At 40.4% G+C, this 23,469-nt stretch overlaps 1 protein-coding gene across 1 annotated transcript; it reads right to left on the minus strand.

Moving 5' to 3' along the window:
• Positions 1-1,315: 1,315 nt before the first annotated feature.
• LOC125799306 (alpha-tectorin-like) lies at positions 1,316-22,755 on the minus strand. The gene is made up of 26 exons (XM_049475748.1): positions 22,722-22,755; positions 20,717-20,785; positions 19,919-20,314; positions 18,389-18,784; positions 16,989-17,254; positions 12,015-12,266; positions 11,053-11,197; positions 10,686-10,939; positions 10,441-10,587; positions 9,785-10,361; positions 9,105-9,688; positions 8,402-8,966; positions 7,866-8,267; positions 7,669-7,712; positions 7,033-7,588; positions 6,610-6,806; positions 6,274-6,483; positions 5,999-6,187; positions 5,612-5,901; positions 4,785-5,056; positions 4,540-4,659; positions 4,263-4,447; positions 3,175-3,335; positions 2,790-3,032; positions 1,723-1,885; positions 1,316-1,411 (listed from the first exon to the last, which is right to left on the minus strand). Exons 1-26 carry the CDS (start codon positions 22,753-22,755, stop codon positions 1,316-1,318), a joined length of 6,813 nt encoding a protein of 2,270 aa, XP_049331705.1.
• Between the last annotated feature and the right edge of the window lie 714 nt (positions 22,756-23,469).

Genomic DNA, 23,469 nt, shown 5'->3' on the forward strand with positions numbered 1-23,469 from the left:
ATCAGTCTGCACTGTTTTTGTTTCCCTAAACTCTCTTTAGTCTCTTCATTAATTATCACAAACTAAAGAAATAGTGTTAAAGTAAACAGTGGTAAATTTAAACAGTACTGTTTAAAGATCATGGTTTATCTGATACATCACAAATATTTCAGAGGCATTTTCTTCCTTTTGACTTTTCAGTGTTTCTAACACTGATGGTCAGTGAGATCTTGATAGTGGAATCATATCTATAGTTCATCTGTACAGCACATTGTGTGTGTGCTAGAGATAATTGAGATAATTGCATCCATGGGAAATGCATCCAGTAAATGAAGGTATTAATGAAAAAATGAGTACAAAGGTCTCAGAGAGAGATTTCTTAGCATGTGAAGGAATCAAAAGACATGATATCACAAGTCATGCTTGACAGAGTAATTTATTGAGAAATGCTTTAAAAAGTAATCATAAAGATGATGGATAATTGTCTCCATATAAAGAAAAGTCAACACTCAAAATTCACTTTATCCTGCAGTCATGTTTGTAATTGTGCAGGTAGCATATCTTAATTATATTTCTTCAGTTACAAAAACTTATCAGAATGAAATAAAGACTGATCAATGAATAAAACAGAGAAATCCACGCAGAGTCGGTGGCTAATCATATTAAAAGAAGATTAAATCGGGGTTGGGTAAAATCGTTGTTCACAAAGGTCTGTAGAGTCAGGTTATCCAGAAAGTCCTCATCTGAGGAATCCTGTAAACACAAAATGGATGATTGGATGATACAGATCAGATGTAAATTTACATTAGAATCACAATAAGTTACTTTAACTGCTTCTGTATATTACAGTTACTATATTCACTAATAGCACTCACACCTTTACTGTACACAACACAAGCCTTATATTCACCATGACCTTTATCACCAACAAGCTCTACAATACAGAGTTACTATATTCACTAATAGCACTCACACCTTTACTGTACACAACACAAGCCTTATGTTCACCATGACCTTTATCACCAACAAGCTCTACAATACAGAGTTACTATATTCACTAATAGCACTCACACCTTTACTGTACACAACACAAGCCTTATATTCACCATGACCTTTATCACCAACAAGCTCTACAATAGACCACTGCAGTTGTGTTGTCATGTTGTAGTTTATGGGTTTCTGTGCCTAAGCTTCATTTTTCTATGGCAAATTGAATGGGCTTTTTAAAAACCTCCTGTGGTAAATAAAATATTTTCAGAATCCTATACATTTTATCATACTAAATACAGATTTTTTTAAAGTTAAATTTAGAAAGTGAGTGTTAATTACCTGTGCTTCAGACTGTCCAGATGAAAGGCCCCACAGATATGGAGGCCATGTCATGGATGTCCACAGACCGGCCAACTCTGTGGTGAAACCCAGGGAAACAGCGCTGCAAAACACAAATGATTCATTAATGAATTCTTAAGGACATTATATACTGATGTAACCGCTGTTAAAACAAGCACCCTAATGCTGAGTCATTTTTTATAAAGCATTAATGATGGGTCGGTTGTGAAGTAGGCACAGGAACTGGAGGTAGAGGAAAATAAAAATATTCCTTTTACTTAAACAAGATTAAATTGTTGGAATGCAAAAAAATATATATATTTCTTTAGAAAGCTAAGACTCCTGTTGGAGAACATTTATACTGTAAATCAATGTGGCACGATGTGTCAGGATGAAAAAATGAATGAAACTCACTGCTGCACAGTTGTTGCCCTCCAGAATGCACAGGTGAATGGAGCAGTGAAGGAAAACTTTCTGATAGTCTCCATTAAAGGCAAACATCCTGAAGGAGAAACGGCCAGTAGTGGAGACACCGTTCTGAAGAACTTCTACTGTCGTATCCTCTGGATTAGGACACCTGAAAATGAATAAAATTTTATTCTGAAATCATATTTTACTCATGGGTGGGAAACACACAGGGCTCTGCCCTTTCCCTTCACCCTTATTCCTGTCCCCCGCTAGCTCACAACATCTTTAAACTAATTAAAAAAGCTCAACAGTGAGGCTCAACCTTCAAGATCCCTTTACAGGATCATATACATCAAACTCATTTCAGGGGTGTAGAATTATAGCCTAAACCCTGACATTCTCCTACAACCTCCCCAGACACAGACCCAAAGAATAAATGGAATGGGTTTCCATTAATTTGTCCCAGCACGGGTAATACAGAAGTCATTGTTGTTAACAGTGCAGTGAGCAACACATTCGGCTCGTGCCTGCGACCGGATCACAGCCGTGATGTTATTCGTGATAACACACTCCCTCTCGTGTTCTATTGCTTAAATAAAATCTGCTTTTGGCTACAGAGAAGCAGCTTGCTGGAATTCACTAAAGGAAACTCTAAAATTCTAAAACAATGAACTTTTAATTTCTAACCACTTTCAGAAAGCCTATAACTGTTTTACCTGACTTTTCCCTTTACCTTTTTATATATTTTATTCTTTTGTTTAATTTACCTTTTAATTTCATTCTTTAATTTATTATATATTCTGTTTTTATTTTATTTAATTTACTTTCTTTATAATCTTGGTGTTAATCTTGGTGCTACTTTATGTTATAGTCCACAATATCTTTATTTGTATTATTAGTGGTGACTAAGGCTGTACCTAGGTCCACTGGCCACACTGAAACCAGTAGCATCTTTTAAAAGTTCAAGATTTTAATTAAACAATTAAAGTATTAAATTAAATAATTAAATGTAGAATGATGTCTGTAAAGAGCGCACATCAACAGGACAGTTAAAGAAAATAAAAATCTCTGACCTGTTAGTGATGAGATCCCAGCGGACAGCATGGTTCTGGTCATTCTCAGGAGTGGCCCAACATGAGTCTATCACTGTGGCAATCTGACGACTGTCCACCCCCTGAACAAACACTCCCACATAGATCCTCTCGTCCACCACTATCTTCACACTGCCGTTGTAAGGTTGGGAGAGGGCAGCATCCTGATAGGGAATGATCCTGACCTGGTACATCCCCTGACCTGGAAGCCTCTTGCGCACGACGCTATATACATTTAAAAAACCCAGCAGCAATATTATTAAGTCTCCTAAGCTTTATTTTAATACATCAATCTAAGCTATTAATCAGTTTAAATTAGTAGAATATTAATGAAGGTTTTTAAGAACGCGGGCCACAGCTCCCCTACCTCTGCAGAGGGGTTAATTCTGTGTCCATGGAGAGTGTCTGGCTGATCTGATAAATGCAGGAGAACTGCAGTTCTAGATATTTCTTTCTGTGGATGGATCCTTTTGCTGAGTCTGCTCCTCCCTGGATAGTGTTCTCATAGATGAAGTGTGTACCATTGGCCTGTAGATATTGTAAATTCAGTACATTTAAAAATTGGTCATGTAGCTTCACACATAAATCACAGGAAGTTTCAGGAAGTTCTAAGACACAGGGAAGGGACTGTTGGTATATAAAGCGTGGACCATTATTTTAAAATTGGGAATTCCAGTTGAGGCTGCAGTTTAGGTTGCAGACCTGTCTCTTTTTTTTGTTCAGCTTTGGTTAGTCCCCTTTTGCTAATAAAGTCCTTACTGGAGTTTACTGAGTCAATGTATTTCCATACATATGTCTCAGGTATTTGGACCGAAACTAAACCACAGAAATTAGTCTTTTTTTTCATTTGTTTTACATTATGTTGTTCCTGTTACACCAACTGTGCGTTACGTTAAGTCAGACAGATTCTTCATACCACAGCTCAGGCCAACTAACTAATTTTTGCTGTTGCCCATAAATCACCCACCATGTAGCTGGTGGAGTCTTACTTAAGGCTCTCCTGACTATCCTAATTAGGAGTGGGCATCCCTAAGAAAATCCTAACCAAACATGGCATGACTGCTTGTTTCTTAATTAATTGCAGACCTGTGTTAATTAAATCCCAAAATGTATAATATATGCGCCGACTGACCCAGGGGCATCTGGGTCTAAAGACATGCAAGCCTGCCTTGAAACAGTCCTCTAACTTGTTCAAGAACAGACTTAGCTTTGTGAATTTTACCTTTGTGACAGGTTTCTGGTCCCCATATCACTTACTGCAAGTAAATGTTACAGAAACTGAAACAAGATGCAAAAATTTACTTTTTTTGCACTGATTATTTAATATTTTTGAATGCAGTGCACAACCTTATGCTAAAACTGTTGTCTTTACATTTAAATAACTACAAAGGGCGTGTTTACAGCTGCTTAATAAACTGTAAAAAACTCAATCAGTGTCATTATTGTTTACTGTACCACAAGATTTGTCCCACAGATGTTTGCATCGTTATCAAAGGAGAAGACCAGTCTGCCGTTCTGGATTGTCCCTGTGCAGTTGGGGTCACTCAGGTGCAGGACGTCAGCAGAGAAACCAGCTTCAAAGAGCTGACAGCGGGACAGAGACATGGTGCCAGAGCTGCTCTCACACTCTTCTTTGGAGTCTGGAACAAAAGAGAGAGAATGGAAAGATGAAACAGGCAGTAAAGGGGCACTGAGAGTCTGTTGATGCCAATGCCCTAAAATACCTTCGTACCATAAGACTCCTTCTTTGGTCTAGGATGGTTCTCGTTACAGAAGCAGCCATAGATGTTATCTTTCTCTCCACACCACTCGTCTGCTGTGCATTCCAGCTCTGCACAAGGGTCCGTGTACGCTGAAGATAGAAAAATGGAAATAATATACAAAAATCACCAAACAATCATATACATATCAGTAAAACACTTCACATTTAACCCAGATAATCTAAACGAGAGAGATCCATAAAAATAGCTGACTTACAGCAGCCTAGATCAGAGCGCCACTCTGAGATCTCCAGACCCATTGTAGTGCAAGCAACCTCATAGGCCTCCAGAGCTGAACACAGCATGCCATTGGCTGATGTGTAGACACATAGATCATACACACAGGACCTGAAGTAAACCATGGGGTTGACATGGAAATGACAGTGCTGGAAAGGTCCGCTGGTGTTGGTGATGATGCTGCAGACTTCAGAGTACTCCTGTGTGAAGGGGCAGTCGTTCACATCATATCTCTGATCAATAGCTCCACACCTGGAAAGAACACAGTACAATCAGTGATGGTGTAAAAAAGTAAAGTTGAGCTAAAAAAAACTATTAAAGAGCCACTAAACCCTAAACCATATTTTTTCCATGAATAGCTAAAATGTTTTCCTTTGAAGTAATGAAACCTACCAGTCCTGCTTAAATTTTATCATTAACCTTTCCTTTTACTGTGGTCATTTCCACCAGGTTTAACTGTGCTATAGGAGTGGGTTAAGTTTCCATGTACTTTGGTGCGATGACACTATATGCATATCAGTCAATCAGTGAAGTTCTCCCTCCTGTCCTCTAAACGCATACATCAACGACTTCTTCCTTTTTTAGCATTTTTTAAATTTGACCTGAGGGTGGAGTCACCAAACATCAGGGGGTATACTGGCCATTTAACTTACTTCTAATGTCAACTCTATTTAATTAATCTCATATTTACAAAACAAACTGATGGAATTCTGATTTGTCATCTTCAGCTCTTTTACCTGCTTGTGTGTCCATTATAATGTATTTTAAGTTTCTTTTTTAATTACTATATACAACAGAGATAAATACCCTTGGGTGCTGATTTCTGATCTCCAACTGTTGCCAAATTCATCGTCACTGGGTGCAAGAGCTCCACTGGGCATAGCTTTGTCATCTGCAGCGTCTCCGTTATTGTTTCCACACATTCCACATACAGATCCGTGAAAGCTTTCGTCCAGTCTCACCAAAAGTGTAAAACGACCATCAAAGTAGACCATCAACTCACTGGATGCATTTACAACCACAAAATCATTCTCCTGATGTAATTCTGCAAGTTGGCCGATTTCAAAAGCAGATGAGTCAATGTCTGTCCCATCAACCTGCAGAGAAAAAAAAGAAATTTAAGAAAGAAAGAAGAAAAAGAAGAAAAAACAGGAACTTTTCCCCACTCCTGATCAAAACAGGAAATGCCTGTACCTTCACTCTCTTGTTCTGTCCGATAGTAATCTGTGAACGCTGTCCCCCTTTAGAAAGCCATATGTCCACTACAGAGGCAAAGGACACATCCTTGTTCTCACGGTGCATGTTGGTCGCCACTACAAGGAACTCCAGGCCGTTGTCTAAGACATTGCCACAGGTCTTAGATATCTCATATGAGCAAGTGCCCTGGAAAGGATCAATAATATATGAATATATGTTACATTATTTCAAAAGAAAAAAAGATTTAAAAAGTTTAAAATCTCTATTCTTGCCTGGAAGGTGGTTACAGCTCCATCAAAGGTAAGGTAATGGGGATCACCCCACACCATGCATGAGGACATTGTGCTGTAGCAGCCGCGTTGGCCATTCTTGACCATACACTCCTGGGTGGGAGAGCAGGAGATGGAGGAGCAGCGCAGGTCATTGGGAGCAAAACACTCACAGTGTTGTGAACATTCTTGGTTCCAGAACTTCTCACCTATCTTTAAAAGGCAAGTGCAAATGACAGTAATTAGTTTTATGATAACACCAACAATGTCTAACTTTTTAAACTGAATTATTGAGGTTGTGTATTTTGATAGATGGATATATAGCCATTGGGAACTCACATTGAAATAAAATCCATTGTAGAGGCAGCCACATTGTTCCACTGGGATACAGAAGCCCCCACTTCTCACAAAGCCTTCATTACAGAAGCAGCCCTCTGAACAGGCATGCTCGCATACAGAATCAATGCTACTAGCACAGGTATGCTCACAGTCTGTGCCACAAAGTTCATAGTGGCTGTTCATGGGACAGTCCATGCCTGTAAGGAACACACAGGCACGTTACATTAGCTACACAATTATTATCTTTTGTTTTTGTGGGGTAATCTAGTGTGCATTGCAATATCATATTTGAAGTCCAAAAGTAAGGATTATTTTCATGAGTGTCCCTCCTGATTCCCTCCTAATTAAAACTCCAAATCTCCATCTAATACCTCAAATCTATGTTCTTCCATCATTTAGGTCATATTTAAGTAAGTCACTTACGGCAGGTTGTGTTCTGCCTCCAGGGCAAGACTGGAGCATTGGCAGACTGGCAGGCACTCACATAGGTTTGAATAGATCGACACAGTACATCATGTTGGTACTCCGAGAGGCATAAGTCGAAAGCACAATCGTTAAAGTAGGCCTCGGGGTCCACGTAGGAATGACAGAAACTTACAGGACCCTGTCTGTCCCTGAGAATCTCACACTGAGACCGTGCTGACACTGGGTTTTGGCATCGTGCACAGGAGTCTCCACATTCATCATCGCATGAAGTATCATTCCCGACCTTCCAGTCAGCTCCAAACTGAGAAGCTGAAGAAACCAGTTCACCTGAGCGAATTCGGAAATCATCATTTGTCTGGCCATTAAAGTTACCACACAGGCCACAGGTTGCTCCACTGTAATTAGCTGGAACAGTGACGCGCACTACCCAAGAGCCATCGTAACTCACACTTAGGCCAAAGTCAGTTGTAATGAATGTGTTCTGCCCACTGGAGTAAACAGAGACACTGCCAGAATCCAGGAGGACTGGAAGATTCTTAGTCTCACTGTCAATCTAAGAGAAAAGAACAAGAATTATTATAGACATTCCTCTTAAAAGTTGTTAATATTAAAGGGTTTAACTTTGATGCTTACCACAGCAATGCCACGCTTGTTACGTGAGACCAGAACCAGGTGTCCTGAGACATTAACAGAAACTTCAACAGTGATTGAGACTGGGAGCCCATTCCATGCTTCATTTTTTGCAACAACCTGGAAAAATGGTAGATCTTGATTGTCACTGCAGACAGTTGACAAGATATATCTGCAGGTGCCCTGGAAGTCAAAATTACGTCCATCAAAAGAGGTGTAATGGGGATCCCCTGATGCAGAACATGTGGCACGGGGTTGAGGGTGGCAGCCATATTCTCCTCCGACAATACGACAGGTTTCCTGCTCACTGCAAGATGATGGGTTGCAGCGGACAAAACCTGTGGTCCCATCACAGATGCATAGGGACTGGCACTGCTCACCGTACCAGAAACGCTCCCCACCCTGCCTATAGCGCCCTTCATGCAGACAGCCACAGCCAATGGGTGGCACACAGTGGTCTCCACTCAGAAGAAGCCCATCATCACACTGGCACCCTTCCTGGCAGTGTTGGGTGCACAGATAGGGGAATGAGAGACTAGGGCAGGCTGCTGGGCAGGAAGTTCCACACAGCTCATAATGACTGTTGGTTGGGCAGGGGAACTCTTTAGGAGAATAAGGAACAAGAAGCAAGGTGTTGGTTGGTGTTTGAAAATTGTTATATATATAAGAAAATTACTGTATTTAGAAATACTTTATAAAATGATAAAGCTACTAAAATGTTTTCTTCAGCACTCACCACAGTCAGTGATGTTTCTCCATTCTTGCAAGACAATGCCATTTTGCTGGCAAAGCACAGCATACCCTCGCAGGGCCTCACACAGGGCTTCCTTTGCACCCTCTGTCTGTTGCAGGGAACTGATACAATCCTCTACCTTCGCCGAGGGATCCAGACTGCTGTGGCATTGAGCGAAAGGTCCAGATGGTGAGGAAAGTATGCTGCAATGCATCCTGAACTGGTTGCTGTCCTGATAATACCCTTTTTGCCAGATATCAGTGGATTCTTCACAGTGGGCTGAGAGGGACCCATCTCGCCAGCTATCCCCAAATGTTCGCGAGTCATTCAGCAAGACTCCATCGGGACTGAGGAATTCATCTTCAAGGTATTCATTGAAATTCCCACATAGTCCTCCAAGTGTGCCATTGTAGGTACTGGGGGCAGTTATTCGGATGAGGTGTGGCCAGTCAGCTCGTACAGTTACACCAAAAGTGGTTTCCATGATTATGCCCTTCACACTGCTGTGGTAGATATGGATTCGACCGCTGCCAACGCTAAATGGCAGAGCAACTTCCTGACCATCCACCTGAAAAAGAATTTCAACCTTTATTTAATCTAAAACTCAACCTTGTTTACAATGTAGCTATGCACTGTAATGTGATTGGAAATAAGATAAGGTAAGATAAGATAGCAATTTCAAAAATAACTTAATAGATGAGCTTACAGTTGCTGTTCCTCCTTCTTCCATCTTCATAGAAACCTGAGTTCCCTCTGCCTCAAATGTCAGCACTCTGGAAAAGCCCTGAGGGCCTGAGGGCTGTTTCTGAATTGTTACTGCAAAGTTAGGGAGTGGAGAAAGTCCCATCACCCTGCTGAGGGTCAGTTCACAGGCTCCTGGGTAGCTGAACATCAGTCCATCGTATGTGTGATAGAAGCCTGGTCCTTCAACCCAGCAGGTGGAATAGCCTATTGGTCTGCAGCCTCTCACACCATTATGGATTGCACACATCTCTTGTGGACCACACTGGTAGTTTTGGCAGCTCATTACTCCACTGTTGCAGGAACACTGCCTCCCACAGTCCCCATCCAATATCACTGACTGACCACTGGCATAGTAGAGTCCTTCAAAAGTGCAGCCACAGTTGGCTTGAGATACACATTCTCCAGCACTTAGGACATATCCTGCGTCACAGATGCAGCTCTCCTGGTTCGGCAAAGGGCAGTTTACGGGAGCAGTGGGGTTACTGCACGTTGCAGGGCAGCTTGTTCCACTGGACTCAAAGTGACTGTTCCTGGGACATGAGATTTCTGAAAGTAAACAGTGAGAAAATAATAGTTTAGTTCGACATGCTCTTCCACCTTTTATTATTAGTAAAATCAGTAAAAATCTCTTTTGACTCCTACCACAGAATCCTTGTCTCCTCCAAAGGCCAAGCTGAACGCCTTGCTGCTGGCATTGAGCAGAATACACATTGAGTGCCTGGCATAGGATTGGCTGGTATCCTCCTCCCACACAAAGATCATAGATGCAGTTCTCCATAAAGGTCTGGGGTGACAGTCTTGAGTGGCAAGAGCTAAAAGGACCAGCAGGATCTCCCAGGATTCCACAGTAGTCTGAATTACTGTAGATTCTCCTCTGAGCTTCAGTACAAGCAGCACAAGTCAAGCCTGAGCAGGTATTCTGGCAGCCAGGATCTGTGTCCCCTGTTGCTGTCCAAGAATTTGCAAAGTCTGTATCTGAACTCAAGACTTCACCTGAAGGTGTACGGAAGTCATCCTCTGGGTGGTGGTTGAAATTGCCACATAGGCCACAGGTTGCATTCTGGTAGTCAAAAGGCACACTGATGGTCACGTAGGAATATGCATCATATGTGACAACCAAGCCAAAATCTGTACTGATGGCCACTGAAAAACCTGACTGGTAGACTTGAATGGAGCCATTCCGGAGGCTGAAAGGTGTTGATGCAAAACTGCCATTGACCTAAACAGACAAAAAAAAAACAATCACAGAAAGGACTTCATTAAAATAAACTTTAATGAACTACCTCAGTGATGCTTACCTTGGCCTCATATTGATGATCTTTCACCAGTTCCAGTTCTTCATCATAGACAAACACTCGGACTAAGCGTGTCCATGATACACGTGTGCTGCCCCTGTGCTCATTTTTCCCTTCAATTCGATAGTATGGCAACCCATCCCCACAAGCCTGTACAGAAATTTCAAAATCAGACAGGTTCAAGACTACAGATTCTGTTTCATATGCCGACCACAAATTCCACACCAATAAAATAAATGTTTGTGTACCTCCGACAGGACATAGGTGCAGGTCCCCTGAAAGTGGAAGATCTGATTGTCAAAGGTGTAGTAGTGAGGGTCTCCAGAGATGGTGCAGGTTTGGCGTTGAACATTTTGGCAGCTGTACTCCAAGGCAGCAGGCCGGCAGGCTTGAGAGTATGTGCAAGGCTGTGAGCTGCACTGGAGACCCCTGCGAGTGCAGGTGCATCTCTCCCAGCATGAGGAATCTGTCCAGAAACTGGTTCCCTGAGGTACAGTGTTGCCTGAGAGAAAGTTACATGAGATACATTTAATAGTGTTACTATGGTACTGATACCGATTCTCAAAAGCAGGTATTGTTTTCTTTAGCTTGAAGTGACATTACCATTAAACTGACATGTTCGTGATCCGTGATCTACACGGAAAGCCCATCTGCCCGTGACATTCACATTGCTTGTGTATGTGAAGTCATTGTTGTAGTTGCGTTGAAATGATCCGGGGATTGAGAAATAGTAGCTGGAGTCACTTGTGTCATAACCAGCCTAGCAATCAAAATTAGACAATACAAATTTAATATATTTTTTTTCTTTTTTATCATTTTATTTCAATTTTTTCCCATTTTCTCCCCAACACAGCCAATTACTTAACCCACTCACTAGGACTCCCCCTATCACTTGTAATGCCCCAACACACCAGGAGGGTGAAGACTATCACATGCTTCCCCCGATACATGTGAAGTCAGCCACCGCTTCTTTTTGAGCTGCCAGCGCGCTTGGAGGACAGCGCAGCAGCTCGGTTCTGATACATCAGCTCACAGACGCCCTGTGCTGCAGACATCACCCTAGGAGTGATGTGGGGAGAGAGCGCCATCTACCCACCCAGAGAGAGCAGGGCCAATTGTGCTCCCTCTGAGCACCGGCAGCTTGATGGCAAAGCTGCATGAGCGGGGGTTCGAGCCTGCGACCTCCCGCTCATAGTGGCAGCGCATTAGACCGCTGTACCACTCGGCAACCTCAAATTTAATAATTTAATAATTCCTTAATAAAATATTGAACATCGTGTAACAAACGAGTAATTCCTACCTGTACAGCCCGGCTTGTTGGAGCAATTTTACCATAGTTCATTAGAACAAAAGACAGCCGTCCATCAGAAATCAAGACTACTTGGAAAGATGTTTCCTGAAAAAATGTTTAAGATAAGATAAGAAAGTGAACTTAAAGCTGTTTAAGGTAATGGAGGATAAATATTATGTCATTATAGTATGATGTTACATAAGCCAATGAAAAGATGAGATTAAGTAAAGGAAACTTGAAAAAAATATTTTCTTACTTCGCCTGAGTTAGAGCAACAGTATCCTACTCTGTTCCACGTTGCAACAAAGACCCAAGTGGCATTAAAATGAAGCTGAGGGAAATACTGGTTAATGTCCTGGGTAGCCTGAGTGAGAACACTGCCAGATGTGTATTGCTGGTATGAGATGATTCCATTGTAACGATTGTCAATGTCTGTCCAGTATGGAGCAATGATGTCTCGTCCAGCATTAGCAGGAAACTGATAGGGGGAGTAGCTGTTCCACGACTGATCAAAAGTTAAGTGTCCATTATTGTTGACCTGCAGAAAAAGAAAGAAAAATCACTGACCACTGACCGCTTTTATTCTGAAAATAAAAAATATATATATATATATTTTATAAATGTGCTTGGAATAAAAAAGATTGCATGATTGAAATTAATATAAATACAAAGAAATACAATTTGAATTGCAAATCATACTCTCACAGACTGTTCCTCTCTACTCTATTCTACTAATCTATTTTTTAGGACTTCATCTAATATTAGTTATTTTTATGGTAGAGCAACTATTTACTGCAAGTGTGTTGGTGTGAGTTTCTTAAAGCTCCGTTCACAGATTAGGAGGATTTTAAGTTATTCTTTATGTAGAACTATCCCCAGTTCTTCTTCAGGTTGGTATAATGATGCCTATGTCAAGCAGTGCAGATTCCTGATTGAATTGACCTTTTTTCAAAACATTTGAAACTGCCATTTCAAATTTATATTTAACAGATTTTGAGATTAGATGTTAGTATGTTAATGCAGATAGAAAGATAAACAGAAAGACACTGGCTTACATAAAGTTGAGCGTATGTTGTGCCAAAGAATATAAAGTGCTGTAGAAGAGCTATAGCTGGTGAACTTCCATCATCAACTCGCCCGTTCTCTATATCCCCAACTCCAAATGGATAGAAAGGACCTAACAGACATAATAGATACTGTAATTAGCAGAAAAGAAAAACTTAAGCTTCAGAGCCTTTAAAACTGCGTCTAGATTGATGAAAGTAAGCATGTTTGATGGAAGGCTTTCTTTTCTAATGGGAGAATTCCAATCAAGAGCTAATTTAACATGAAGAACACTGGTAATGTTACGTTAGGTGAATAAGAAACCTAATAATAAATTATAGAGTTCCATTGTCAATTAGTAGACTAATAATTCATGTAAAGTAAATAGAATATATGTATGTAAAAAAAAAAAAAAAATCTAATATTTTAAATGAAATATGAATATATGTAAAACAAAAACAAAAAAAACAAACTGCAATTTAATAACCATTGTTAATGTTTACATCAACCGCAATGAGAAAATAAAAATGTGTGTGTGTGTGTGGCAGGGGAGGAGGGTGGGGGTGATGTGTATCCAGGCATACCTGTGCTAGTGTTCAGTGGAGCAGTCGTGGTCGGCGTCTCTGAATAAAAGATAACATCAAACATTTAATTAAATCTATTCCCCCACACCATTTCCTCTTCACCCATGCATGCTGATTGTTGGTTTGAGGAGTCAAATATATACATATATATATATATATATATATATATATATATATATATATATATATATATATATATATATATATATATATATATATATATAAACTATATATTTAAGCTATATCGTACATAGCTTAAAATTTTGCAGCATCTTGGCTTTTCATATTCTGAATTTTAAGGGCCCTATTATAGCGATCTATAATGCGCTGGTTAATTGCGCATCCCGCAGCTTGATTTAGGGCATATAGGTGTGTCTTTGGTATCGTGAGGACCCAAACAGTACGCCTTGCACAGCTTAGAATGAGCAAAAGGCATGTACTAATTCTCTTAATTAACATAAAATAAACCAATCAGTGTGCCAGTTGTCATTCCCCTTAAGAGCCAGGTGTGCTCTGACTTGGACGCACTGATATCTTAACAGCGCGGCTCAGAGGATACTAACCTGCACGTTTATGCTATGAAAGTGCGACAGCAGCTCATTGTTCTTTATTCTGTTTATTGTTTATGTAAAAGCTGGATTTGTGTCCATATGTGTGTTATAAGTGGGGGTGTACACGCACACAATGCACCTGCAAGGCTAAGATAAGTTTTGGCAGGTGACTATTGACTGTTCTCAGGGTTTAAATCAGTCAGTGGTGCACCTGTATTTACCGCCACAAAGACTGAAAATCAACAGATATTTACCTAAACACACCAGAACACCATGCCCATCGGCGTAGATACACTCCAATACTATTTAACGCTTGCGGGTGCAAGGCTTAAAAAAATTGACTGTTGACAGGGTGTAAGATAGCAACAAGCATCGTAACATGCCTTGCACAGAGTGTAGGATAGCGCCCTCAATCTTTAACTTTATGCTGTTTGGAGATCAGTTTAGGTTCTATTCATTTAACTGTAACCCTGCCAAATGATCATTTTGTTCATTTAAATCGTTCATATGATTTGTTTATTGTAGATAAACTCTATTTATTCTCTCGTTTATATTTCATTGTTTATTCATTTCATAACCTAAACTCTCAGTTAAGTGGCTGTGGAGGGAGAAGGGCTCGGGACATGCTTAAGATGTTGCATGCTTCTCCAAAACATCAGGTTAGCTAGAGGTCAGAATTTAGAATGTTCAGATTGTTTAGAGTGTTCAAATTTCTTGCCATTTGAGGCTGATTTTCCTTTATAAATCATTGGTTGTTCACATCAGCAATTTCAGTTAAATATATCATATAGCATATGAACACAGTGATATTTGAGAAGTGAAATGTTTATAGGATTTACAGAAAGTGTTCAATAATTATTTAAACACAATTAGGCAGGTGGTAAATTTGGGATACAAAAACAACAGGCCTTTTTTAAGTGTAGTGAATTTTTTTTTTTCTGGCCCGCAGTCTGCGCTTTCATTTTGTCCTCTTAAAACCGTTTTTCCCAACTCATTGCTCTCTTGTAGACTGAAGCAGATATGTGTATACTGCTGCATTCATGTATCCTCTACTTCAACACACCTTTCAGAGCCTGCTGCTGAGAAGATGCCTCCACCATCAGAGTCATGACCAGCTGCTTAGAGAAGCACATGGCTGATGATTGTAGGAATGAGTAGTTTTTTGAGAGTGTTTATATAGCTTTAAAATGTGCATTACATGACCTCTCAAAAAGGTTACATTGAATAAGCCATAGCTTTGAGATCATAGCTCAATCTGTCACACCTGGCACTGAAAGTGCACCTGTTGCCCCTGCACTGGCTCTGCCTGCAATCTTTAGTCTCTGAAATACATTACCCTTAACCCACCTCACCATAACAACACTAACATGATCACATGACTCTGAACAAGGCACCTCTAGGAAATCAATCACCGTAATTCTAATCACCGGGAGTTACTCAGTGATGAGTATTGTTTTGGTTCGTCCTGCATTACAATGCATTTATTCAGTGCTCTAATTGATTAGAATTTTTTTTCCATTTTTTTCTGTATACCTCAACTCTGCTTTCTTACCTTCCCTTTATTGCTGATTGCCTGTGTTAGAACCCTGGACTTTTTCTTGTGTTTGGTATGTTATTTCCCGTTATCTCCTGTGTACCCTGTCTATCCTGGCTGCTCTTTGTATTGCTTCTATGTATTATACATATTTAACTCAAATGTGCATTTGTGCATTTGAGTACTACTGCTTGATCATGACACAATAATACAGTAATCTTGCTTCAAATGTTGAATGTGAGGAGTTCTTTACTTTACCTGTAGTAGTAGTGGGTGGCTGAGTCGTAGTAGTTATTTCTGACGGGGTAATGCTGCCAACATCTGCAATGAAACAATTTTACTATCAACTAGGGCTGTCAACGTTAAAGCGTTAATGCGTGCTATTAATTTGGAATCAGTAACGCGTTACTATTTTTTTGGCAGTTTCTTCATTAGGGAAAAAAGAAGTACAAGGTTTCTAACACATTCAACCAGTGGTAAACTAGTTGTGTCTGTTTTGGACAGCCAGTTCTGCCTCTGAATACCAATCAGCAGCAAGTTGTTTTCCCTGCAATAACACATTTTTTTGGGTCGATTCTTGATAGTCTACAAAACGAGAAAAAGACCACTGTTGGTGCGATAATGACAGACAGTCTCCCTCACTCTGGAGCTCCATGAAAGATCTCACATTCTGAGAAAGAGGTTTTGCATGGGGGAGCTTGTTAATGATCTCACGGGAGCTGGATAACCAGTCACCAAACAACCATTGGTAACACACTCCACTGTAATGGACTGAGATACTACAGCGCCTTTTCTCAAAAAAGCTCATGTACAGTAAACACTGAATGATTCAGAGAAGACTTGGAAAGATTTGTACAATCTCGAATGAGAAGCGCCTGGGCTCTGAACACTGGAGATGGGTCTTCAGACCAGTTCATGTTCTACTCACTGTAATATTCACAGCAACAGAAATTTTATTCAAGGGAGTCAACACATTTATATTTAGAACTGGAAGAAAGAGAACAGTAGTTTACCTGTAGTGGTAGGCAGTGTCTCAGTTGTTGTTGTTTGTGGTATTTCTGTAGTGGTTTCATTTCCAACATCTGTAACGGAACATTTTAAAAGTTAAATCAACAGTACCTAACATAATCTTTCTGCAGGCCCTCTAGCGGTTATTTTATTTTGTATTAAATTAGCTGTCAGTGGAGTAAACTGGAAGCACTATGTTTTTTTTTTTTGTGGCTCATTCAGACAGCCTTTTAGATATGTAATAGCTTATTACTGTTTTTACTCAGTCAAAGAAATAAAAAAAAAACAGGAGTGATTCATTATATAAATTTGTGTTTAGGGTTTCATAATCACATATAAACATATAAAAGAGAAAGATATAAAATAATGACAGTGTTTGAATATCATATTAAACAATAAGTATACACACCTGCACAGTAAGCTAAAGAACAGCCATTTGGACTGACGAACTCATAAACGTAGTAATCTCCAGGACAGGCTTTCACTTGAATGGGGGAGGAATTAAAAAAGCAGCAGGCACCGTTCCAGCTCCCACAGACCTGCCGACTGACTACTCCATCTTCCAGTCGAGGATGAGGACCATTCAGCCAGAGAGGGGCATGAGTTCCACACATGTTCTCACTAACACATGAATCTGGCATCCGGACGCTATTGCCCTGATGGAGCAGACGATACCAGCCGTTCCAGCTGATGTATTGGTCACAGTGTACACCCCACCAGTAATTGGGGCTGTTTGTGGCTCTCCAGGGCTCATCCAGTATGCTGTAGTTATCACAGGGGTCAGTGCTTGGGTTACTGATGGCCTCTGTCATAAAAACATAAAAGAGCGTATTTAGGAAAAACTGATCTAATGTTTTTTTAAAATAGTTAGATTTGTGGTCATTGCTAGGGTTGTTGCTATGGCATTTCAGGGGTTGGTAAGATGTTTCGGTTGGTTGCTATCATTGGCAGTTTCTTCATTAGGGAAAAAAGAAGTACAAGGTTTCTAACACATTCAACCAGTGGTAAACTAGTTGTGTCTGTTTTGGACAGCCAGTTCTGCCTCTGAATACCAATCAGCAGCAAGTTGTTTTCCCTGCAATAACACATTTTTTTGGGTCGATTCTTGATAGTCTACAAACCGAGAAAAAGACCACTGTTGGTGCGATAATGACAGACAGTCTCCCTCACTCTGGAGCTCCATGAAAGATCTCACATTCTGAGAAAGAGGTTTTGCATGGGGGAGCTTGTTAATGATCTCACGGGAGCTGGATAACCAGTCACCAAACAACCATTGGTAACACACTCCACTGTAATGGACTGAGATACTACAGCGCCTTTTCTCAAAAAAGCTCATGTACAGTAAACACTGAATGATTCAGAGAAGACTTGGGAAGATTTGTACAATCTCGAATGAGAAGCGCCTGGGCTCTGAACACTGGAGATGGGTCTTCAGACCAGTTCATGTTCTACTCACTGTAATATTCACAGCAACAGAAATTTTATTCAAGGGAGTCAACACATTTATATTTAGAACTGGAAGAAAGAGAACAGTAGTTTACCTGTAGTGGTAGGCAGTGTCTCAGTTGTTGTTGTTTGTGGTATTTCTGTAGTGGTTTCATTTCCAACATCTGTAACGGAACATTTTAAAAGTTAAATCAACAGTACCTAACATAATCTTTCTGCAGGCCTCTAGCGGTTATTTTATTTTGTATTAAATTAGCTGTCAGTGGAGTAAACTGGAAGCACTATGTTTTTTTTGTGGCTCATTCAGACAGCCTTTTAGATATGTAATAGCTTATTACTGTTTTTACTCAGTCAAAGAAATAAAAAAAAACAGGAGTGATTCATTATATAAATTTGTGTTTAGGGTTTCATAATCACATATAAACATATAAAAGAGAAAAATATAAAATAATGACAGTGTTTGAATATCATATTAAACAGTAAGTATACACACCTGCACAGTAAGCTAAAGAACAGCCATTTGGACTGACGAACTCATAAACGTAGTAATCTCCAGGACAGGCTTTCACTTGAATGGGGGAGGAATTAAAAAAGCAGCAGGCACCGTTCCAGCTCCCACAGACCTGCCGACTGACTACTCCATCTTCCAGTCGAGGATGAGGACCATTCAGCCAGAGAGGGGCATGAGTTCCACACATGTTCTCACTAACACATGAATCTGGCATCCGGACGCTATTGCCCTGATGGAGCAGACGATACCAGCCGTTCCAGCTGATGTATTGGTCACAGTGTACACCCCACCAGTAATTGGGGCTGTTTGTGGCTCTCCAGGGCTCATCCAGTATGCTGTAGTTATCACAGGGGTCAGTGCTTGGGTTACTGATGGCCTCTGTCATAAAAACATAAAAGAGCGTATTTAGGAAAAACTGATCTAAAGTTTTTTAAAATAGTTAGATTTGTGGTCATTGCTAGGGTTGTTGCTATGGCATTTCAGGGGTTGGTAAGATGTTTCGGTTGGTTGCTATCATTGGCAGTTTCTTCATTAGGGAAAAAAGAAGTACAAGGTTTCTAACACATTCAACCAGTGGTAAACTAGTTGTGTCTGTTTTGGACAGCCAGTTCTGCCTCTGAATACCAATCAGCAGCAAGTTGTTTTCCCTGCAATAACACATTTTTTTGGGTCGATTCTTGATAGTCTACAAAACGAGAAAAAGACCACTGTTGGTGCGATAATGACAGACAGTCTCCCTCACTCTGGAGCTCCATGAAAGATCTCACATTCTGAGAAAGAGGTTTTGCATGGGGGAGCTTGTTAATGATCTCACGGGAGCTGGATAACCAGTCACCAAACAACCATTGGTAACACACTCCACTGTAATGGACTGAGATACTACAGCGCCTTTTCTCAAAAAAGCTCATGTACAGTAAACACTGAATGATTCAGAGAAGACTTGGGAAGATTTGTACAATCTCGAATGAGAAGCGCCTGGGCTCTGAACACTGGAGATGGGTCTTCAGACCAGTTCATGTTCTACTCACTGTAATATTCACAGCAACAGAAATTTTATTCAAGGGAGTCAACACATTTATATTTAGAACTGGAAGAAAGAGAACAGTAGTTTACCTGTAGTGGTAGGCAGTGTCTCAGTTGTTGTTGTTTGTGGTATTTCTGTAGTGGTTTCATTTCCAACATCTGTAACGGAACATTTTAAAAGTTAAATCAACAGTACCTAACATAATCTTTCTGCAGGCCCTCTAGCGGTTATTTTATTTTGTATTAAATTAGCTGTCAGTGGAGTAAACTGGAAGCACTATGTTTTTTTTTGTGGCTCATTCAGACAGCCTTTTAGATATGTAATAGCTTATTACTGTTTTTACTCAGTCAAAGAAATAAAAAAAACAGGAGTGATTCATTATATAAATTTGTGTTTAGGGTTTCATAATCACATATAAACATATAAAAGAGAAAGATATAAAATAATGACAGTGTTTGAATATCATATTAAACAGTAAGTATACACACCTGCACAGTAAGCTAAAGAACAGCTGCTTGGACGGACGAACTCATAAACGTAGTAATCTCCAGGACAGGCTTTCACTTGAATGGGGGAGGAATTAAAAAAGCAGCAGGCACCGTTCCAGCTCCCACAGACCTGCCGACTGACTACTCCATCTTCCAGTCGAGGATGAGGACCATTCAGCCAGAGAGGGGCATGAGTTCCACACATGTTCTCACTAACACATGAATCTGGCATCCGGACGCTATTGCCCTGATGGAGCAGACGATACCAGCCGTTCCAGCTGGTGTATTGGTCACAGTGTAAACCCCACCAGTAATTGGGGCTGTTTGTGGCTCTCCAGGGCTCATCCAGTATGCTGTAGTTATCACAGGGGTCAGTGCTTGGGTTACTGATGGCCTCTGTCATAAAAAACATAAAAGAGCGTATTTAGGAAAAACTGACCTAAAGTGTTTTGCATGTGAGGTACCTGTTGTTTAGTTTTTTAAATACTTAGATTTATGGTTGTTGCTATGGCATTTCAGGGGGTTGGTAAGATGTTCCAGTTGGTTGCATTAGGCGATCGAGCAACGCCCCATTACAGGACGAAAAGAAAAAATGCACATTGAACCGAAAACACATTCAACCAGTGTTAAACTAGCTCTGACTCTTTTAGACAGCCTGTCCTGACACTGAATATCTTAGACCAATCAGCGGCAAGTTTTTGCCGAATCTCGATAGTCTAGAAAACGCCCCAGATCGCTCTTATTCAGTCCAATTTAAATTGCGTTTTTTCAGAATTTTAATCTCAAAGAGTAGTGTACCTGTAGTGGTAGTGAGCAGCTCAGTCGTAGTAGTTTGTGTTATTTCTGTAAAGGTGTCACTTCCAACATCTGTAACAGAACATTTAAAGTTAAATTCAAGTTAAATTAACATTACATCTTTTTGCAGGTCCTCTAGTGTTCATTGTGTATTTAAATTTGCTCTCAGTAGAGTAATGGCTTTAACAGGATATACATATTATCTGCATGTTGCTAAAACCAGTATGTTGCTATGTTGGTTCCAAAAACACTTTATTATCTTTGATCATCATGTGTGAATGCACACAGAACACATTAAATAGATCTTTTACAGGATGTTTGTGTAGGGTGAACTCCAACCTTCAAGTAAAAAAATTTAATATAATGGGTGAGCTCACCGACATGATCACAGGCCAACACTCTACTAAATAAGCTACCTCAACCACATGTTAAAAATCATAAGAGCAGAACCCAAGCCACAGCGGCTGTTTGGGAAATTCTGCTCATTATATATACTTGGGGTATTTAAATAGAATTTATGAAGGCTCAGCTAGAGGGAATTTGCTTAAGCCTAGGTCTGGACTGTCATCCTATATACTACCTATGTAATACCGTTTATTTGGGTTAGTAAAGCACTTCCGTTTGCTTAGATTTCCAGATTTCCACTAAGGCTGGGTGCAGCAGCATTAGCATTAGCAGCTAACCACTAGCCACGGTTGGACGTAGTAAATGCCGCACGACAGAGCTACACTGAGGAACCCTGTTCTGATAAGCCAGGGAGAAATTACCTTGCAGTTTGTCCCATGTAGATTGTTTTAGCACGCAGGCTACAGTTTGATATACTTGCCTCTGAACGGTGAAAGAGCTAGTGCTAAGCGCAACTAGCAGCTTATGCTAATGCTGCTCCAGCAGTGCTAGCAGGGGCATAGCAGCAAAGACTGGGCCCTGTACACTCTCAATGTCAGTGGGCCCCTATCCATGCCAGTACATGTAACGTGCACAGTAACATAAGCCAAAAAAAGGAGGAGGGGTTCTCTTGATGAGCGGTTCTTTCATTCACTACCTGTATTGATGCATTTGACCTACTTGTGCTCAAATACCTAAAACATTAGACTACATCTGGTTTGTGTACTAACGTTTTGATCCATGACACGTGCAAATTTTGATTTAAAACATTTACTCTTAAACACGAGAAAGGGAGACAACTGTACGTTCAGAATCGAATCAAAAATCATAATCACAATTATTTTTGATTGATATTGAGATCACAGTTATTTAACATGATCATTCATTGGCTTTGGTAACGTCATGAATTTATTGAGTGTGGACAATAGATTTTAAGCACAGCACTGCACTGCAAGGACAAGGCTTTTTACCAGACAAAAATCATAAATTGCTTTATTGCTCAATATATTACTAGTGTGCACTTGAGCCTACAGTGATATTGGTAGGATATTTACTTTTTTATATATGCTGCAGAAATATTGCTAGGTGGATCATTTAACGTTATTAAGTCTCAACACTTTCAGCTCTGCTGTGTTAGTTAACAACAGGCTATAGCACACGCACTGAACCAAAATGCTAACTTACTTTAACACCTTAACAACTCACATTTAGGCAGCAATTCTACCAGTCAGCAGCTTGCGCTCTCTTTCTCATGTGAGCATACAAACATCAGCAGCAGCTGTCTGGAGTGTACTACGTTAACTTTAATTGGGTTTTGCATAACAAGCAAACTCCATTCTGCCTTTTTTCTTTTTCCTTCTTTTCTTTCTTCAATTTGATAATCTGATTTCTGCTTTTTGGGCAGATTTATGCTTTTTAGTTTAGCCCCCAGGTCTTTCAGTCTGGGCTGACTCACGTTACACTTGAAGCCGGTGGCTGCAGGGCGGACTAAACCATCATTTCTAAATAAGTTCGCTTAAAAAAATGCAGAGAGTAAAATAAAAAACAGGCTTCTCTTGCACCTCCATGTATATGTGACAACAAACTCTGCTTCTTTCTCGTAATCCACGAGGAGTTGGCTCACGCGAAGCCGGCTCCTTTGCCCCCAGATGCAACATAGTTTTACCATTTCTGTGTATTTTTTTAACACGGACAAGAGGAGAGTTAGCTAGCTATGCTAAAAGCCAAGCTTTGGATTTATCTTTACATTACATTACATTACATTTCATTTGGCAGACGCTTTTATCCAAAGCGACTTACAATAATAAAGAACAAAATAATAGAAGTTAAAGGTAACAACATCTTTGGATAGGGCCTAAAGGAGGTCAAAGGGAAATGAGGTGGGGGAGTAGAGAGTAGAGAAGAGGAAGAAGGAAATGAGGTTAGAAGTAGTTAGTTTGTTAGTGGTGTTTAGGAGAGCAAGTGCTCTTTGAAGAGCACTGTCTTCAGGAGTTTCTTAAAGATAGCGAGAGATTCTCCTGATCTGGTAGTAGAAGGTTGTTTGTTCCACCATTGTGGAACTCTGTATGAGAACAGTCTGGATTGCTTTGTGTGAATGTTGGGCAAAGCGAGGCGACGCTCATTGGAGGAGCGCAACGGCCGGGAGGTAGCGTAAGCCTTCAGGAGCGAGTGCAGGTAGGAAGGAGCCTGTTCTGTCATCACCTTGTAGGCGATCGTAAGAGCTTTGAATTTGATGCGAGCAGCAGCCGGTAGCCAATGGAGCTCAATAAGCAGCGGAGTGACATGTGCCTGTTTTGGCTGGTTGAAGACCAGACGTGCTGCTGCATTCTGAATCATCTGTAGTGGTTTTACTACACTGGCTGGGAGGCCAG

The sequence above is a fragment of the Astyanax mexicanus genome, chromosome 3 (assembly GCF_023375975.1).
Source record: "Astyanax mexicanus isolate ESR-SI-001 chromosome 3, AstMex3_surface, whole genome shotgun sequence".
NCBI lineage: Eukaryota > Metazoa > Chordata > Actinopteri > Characiformes > Acestrorhamphidae > Astyanax > Astyanax mexicanus.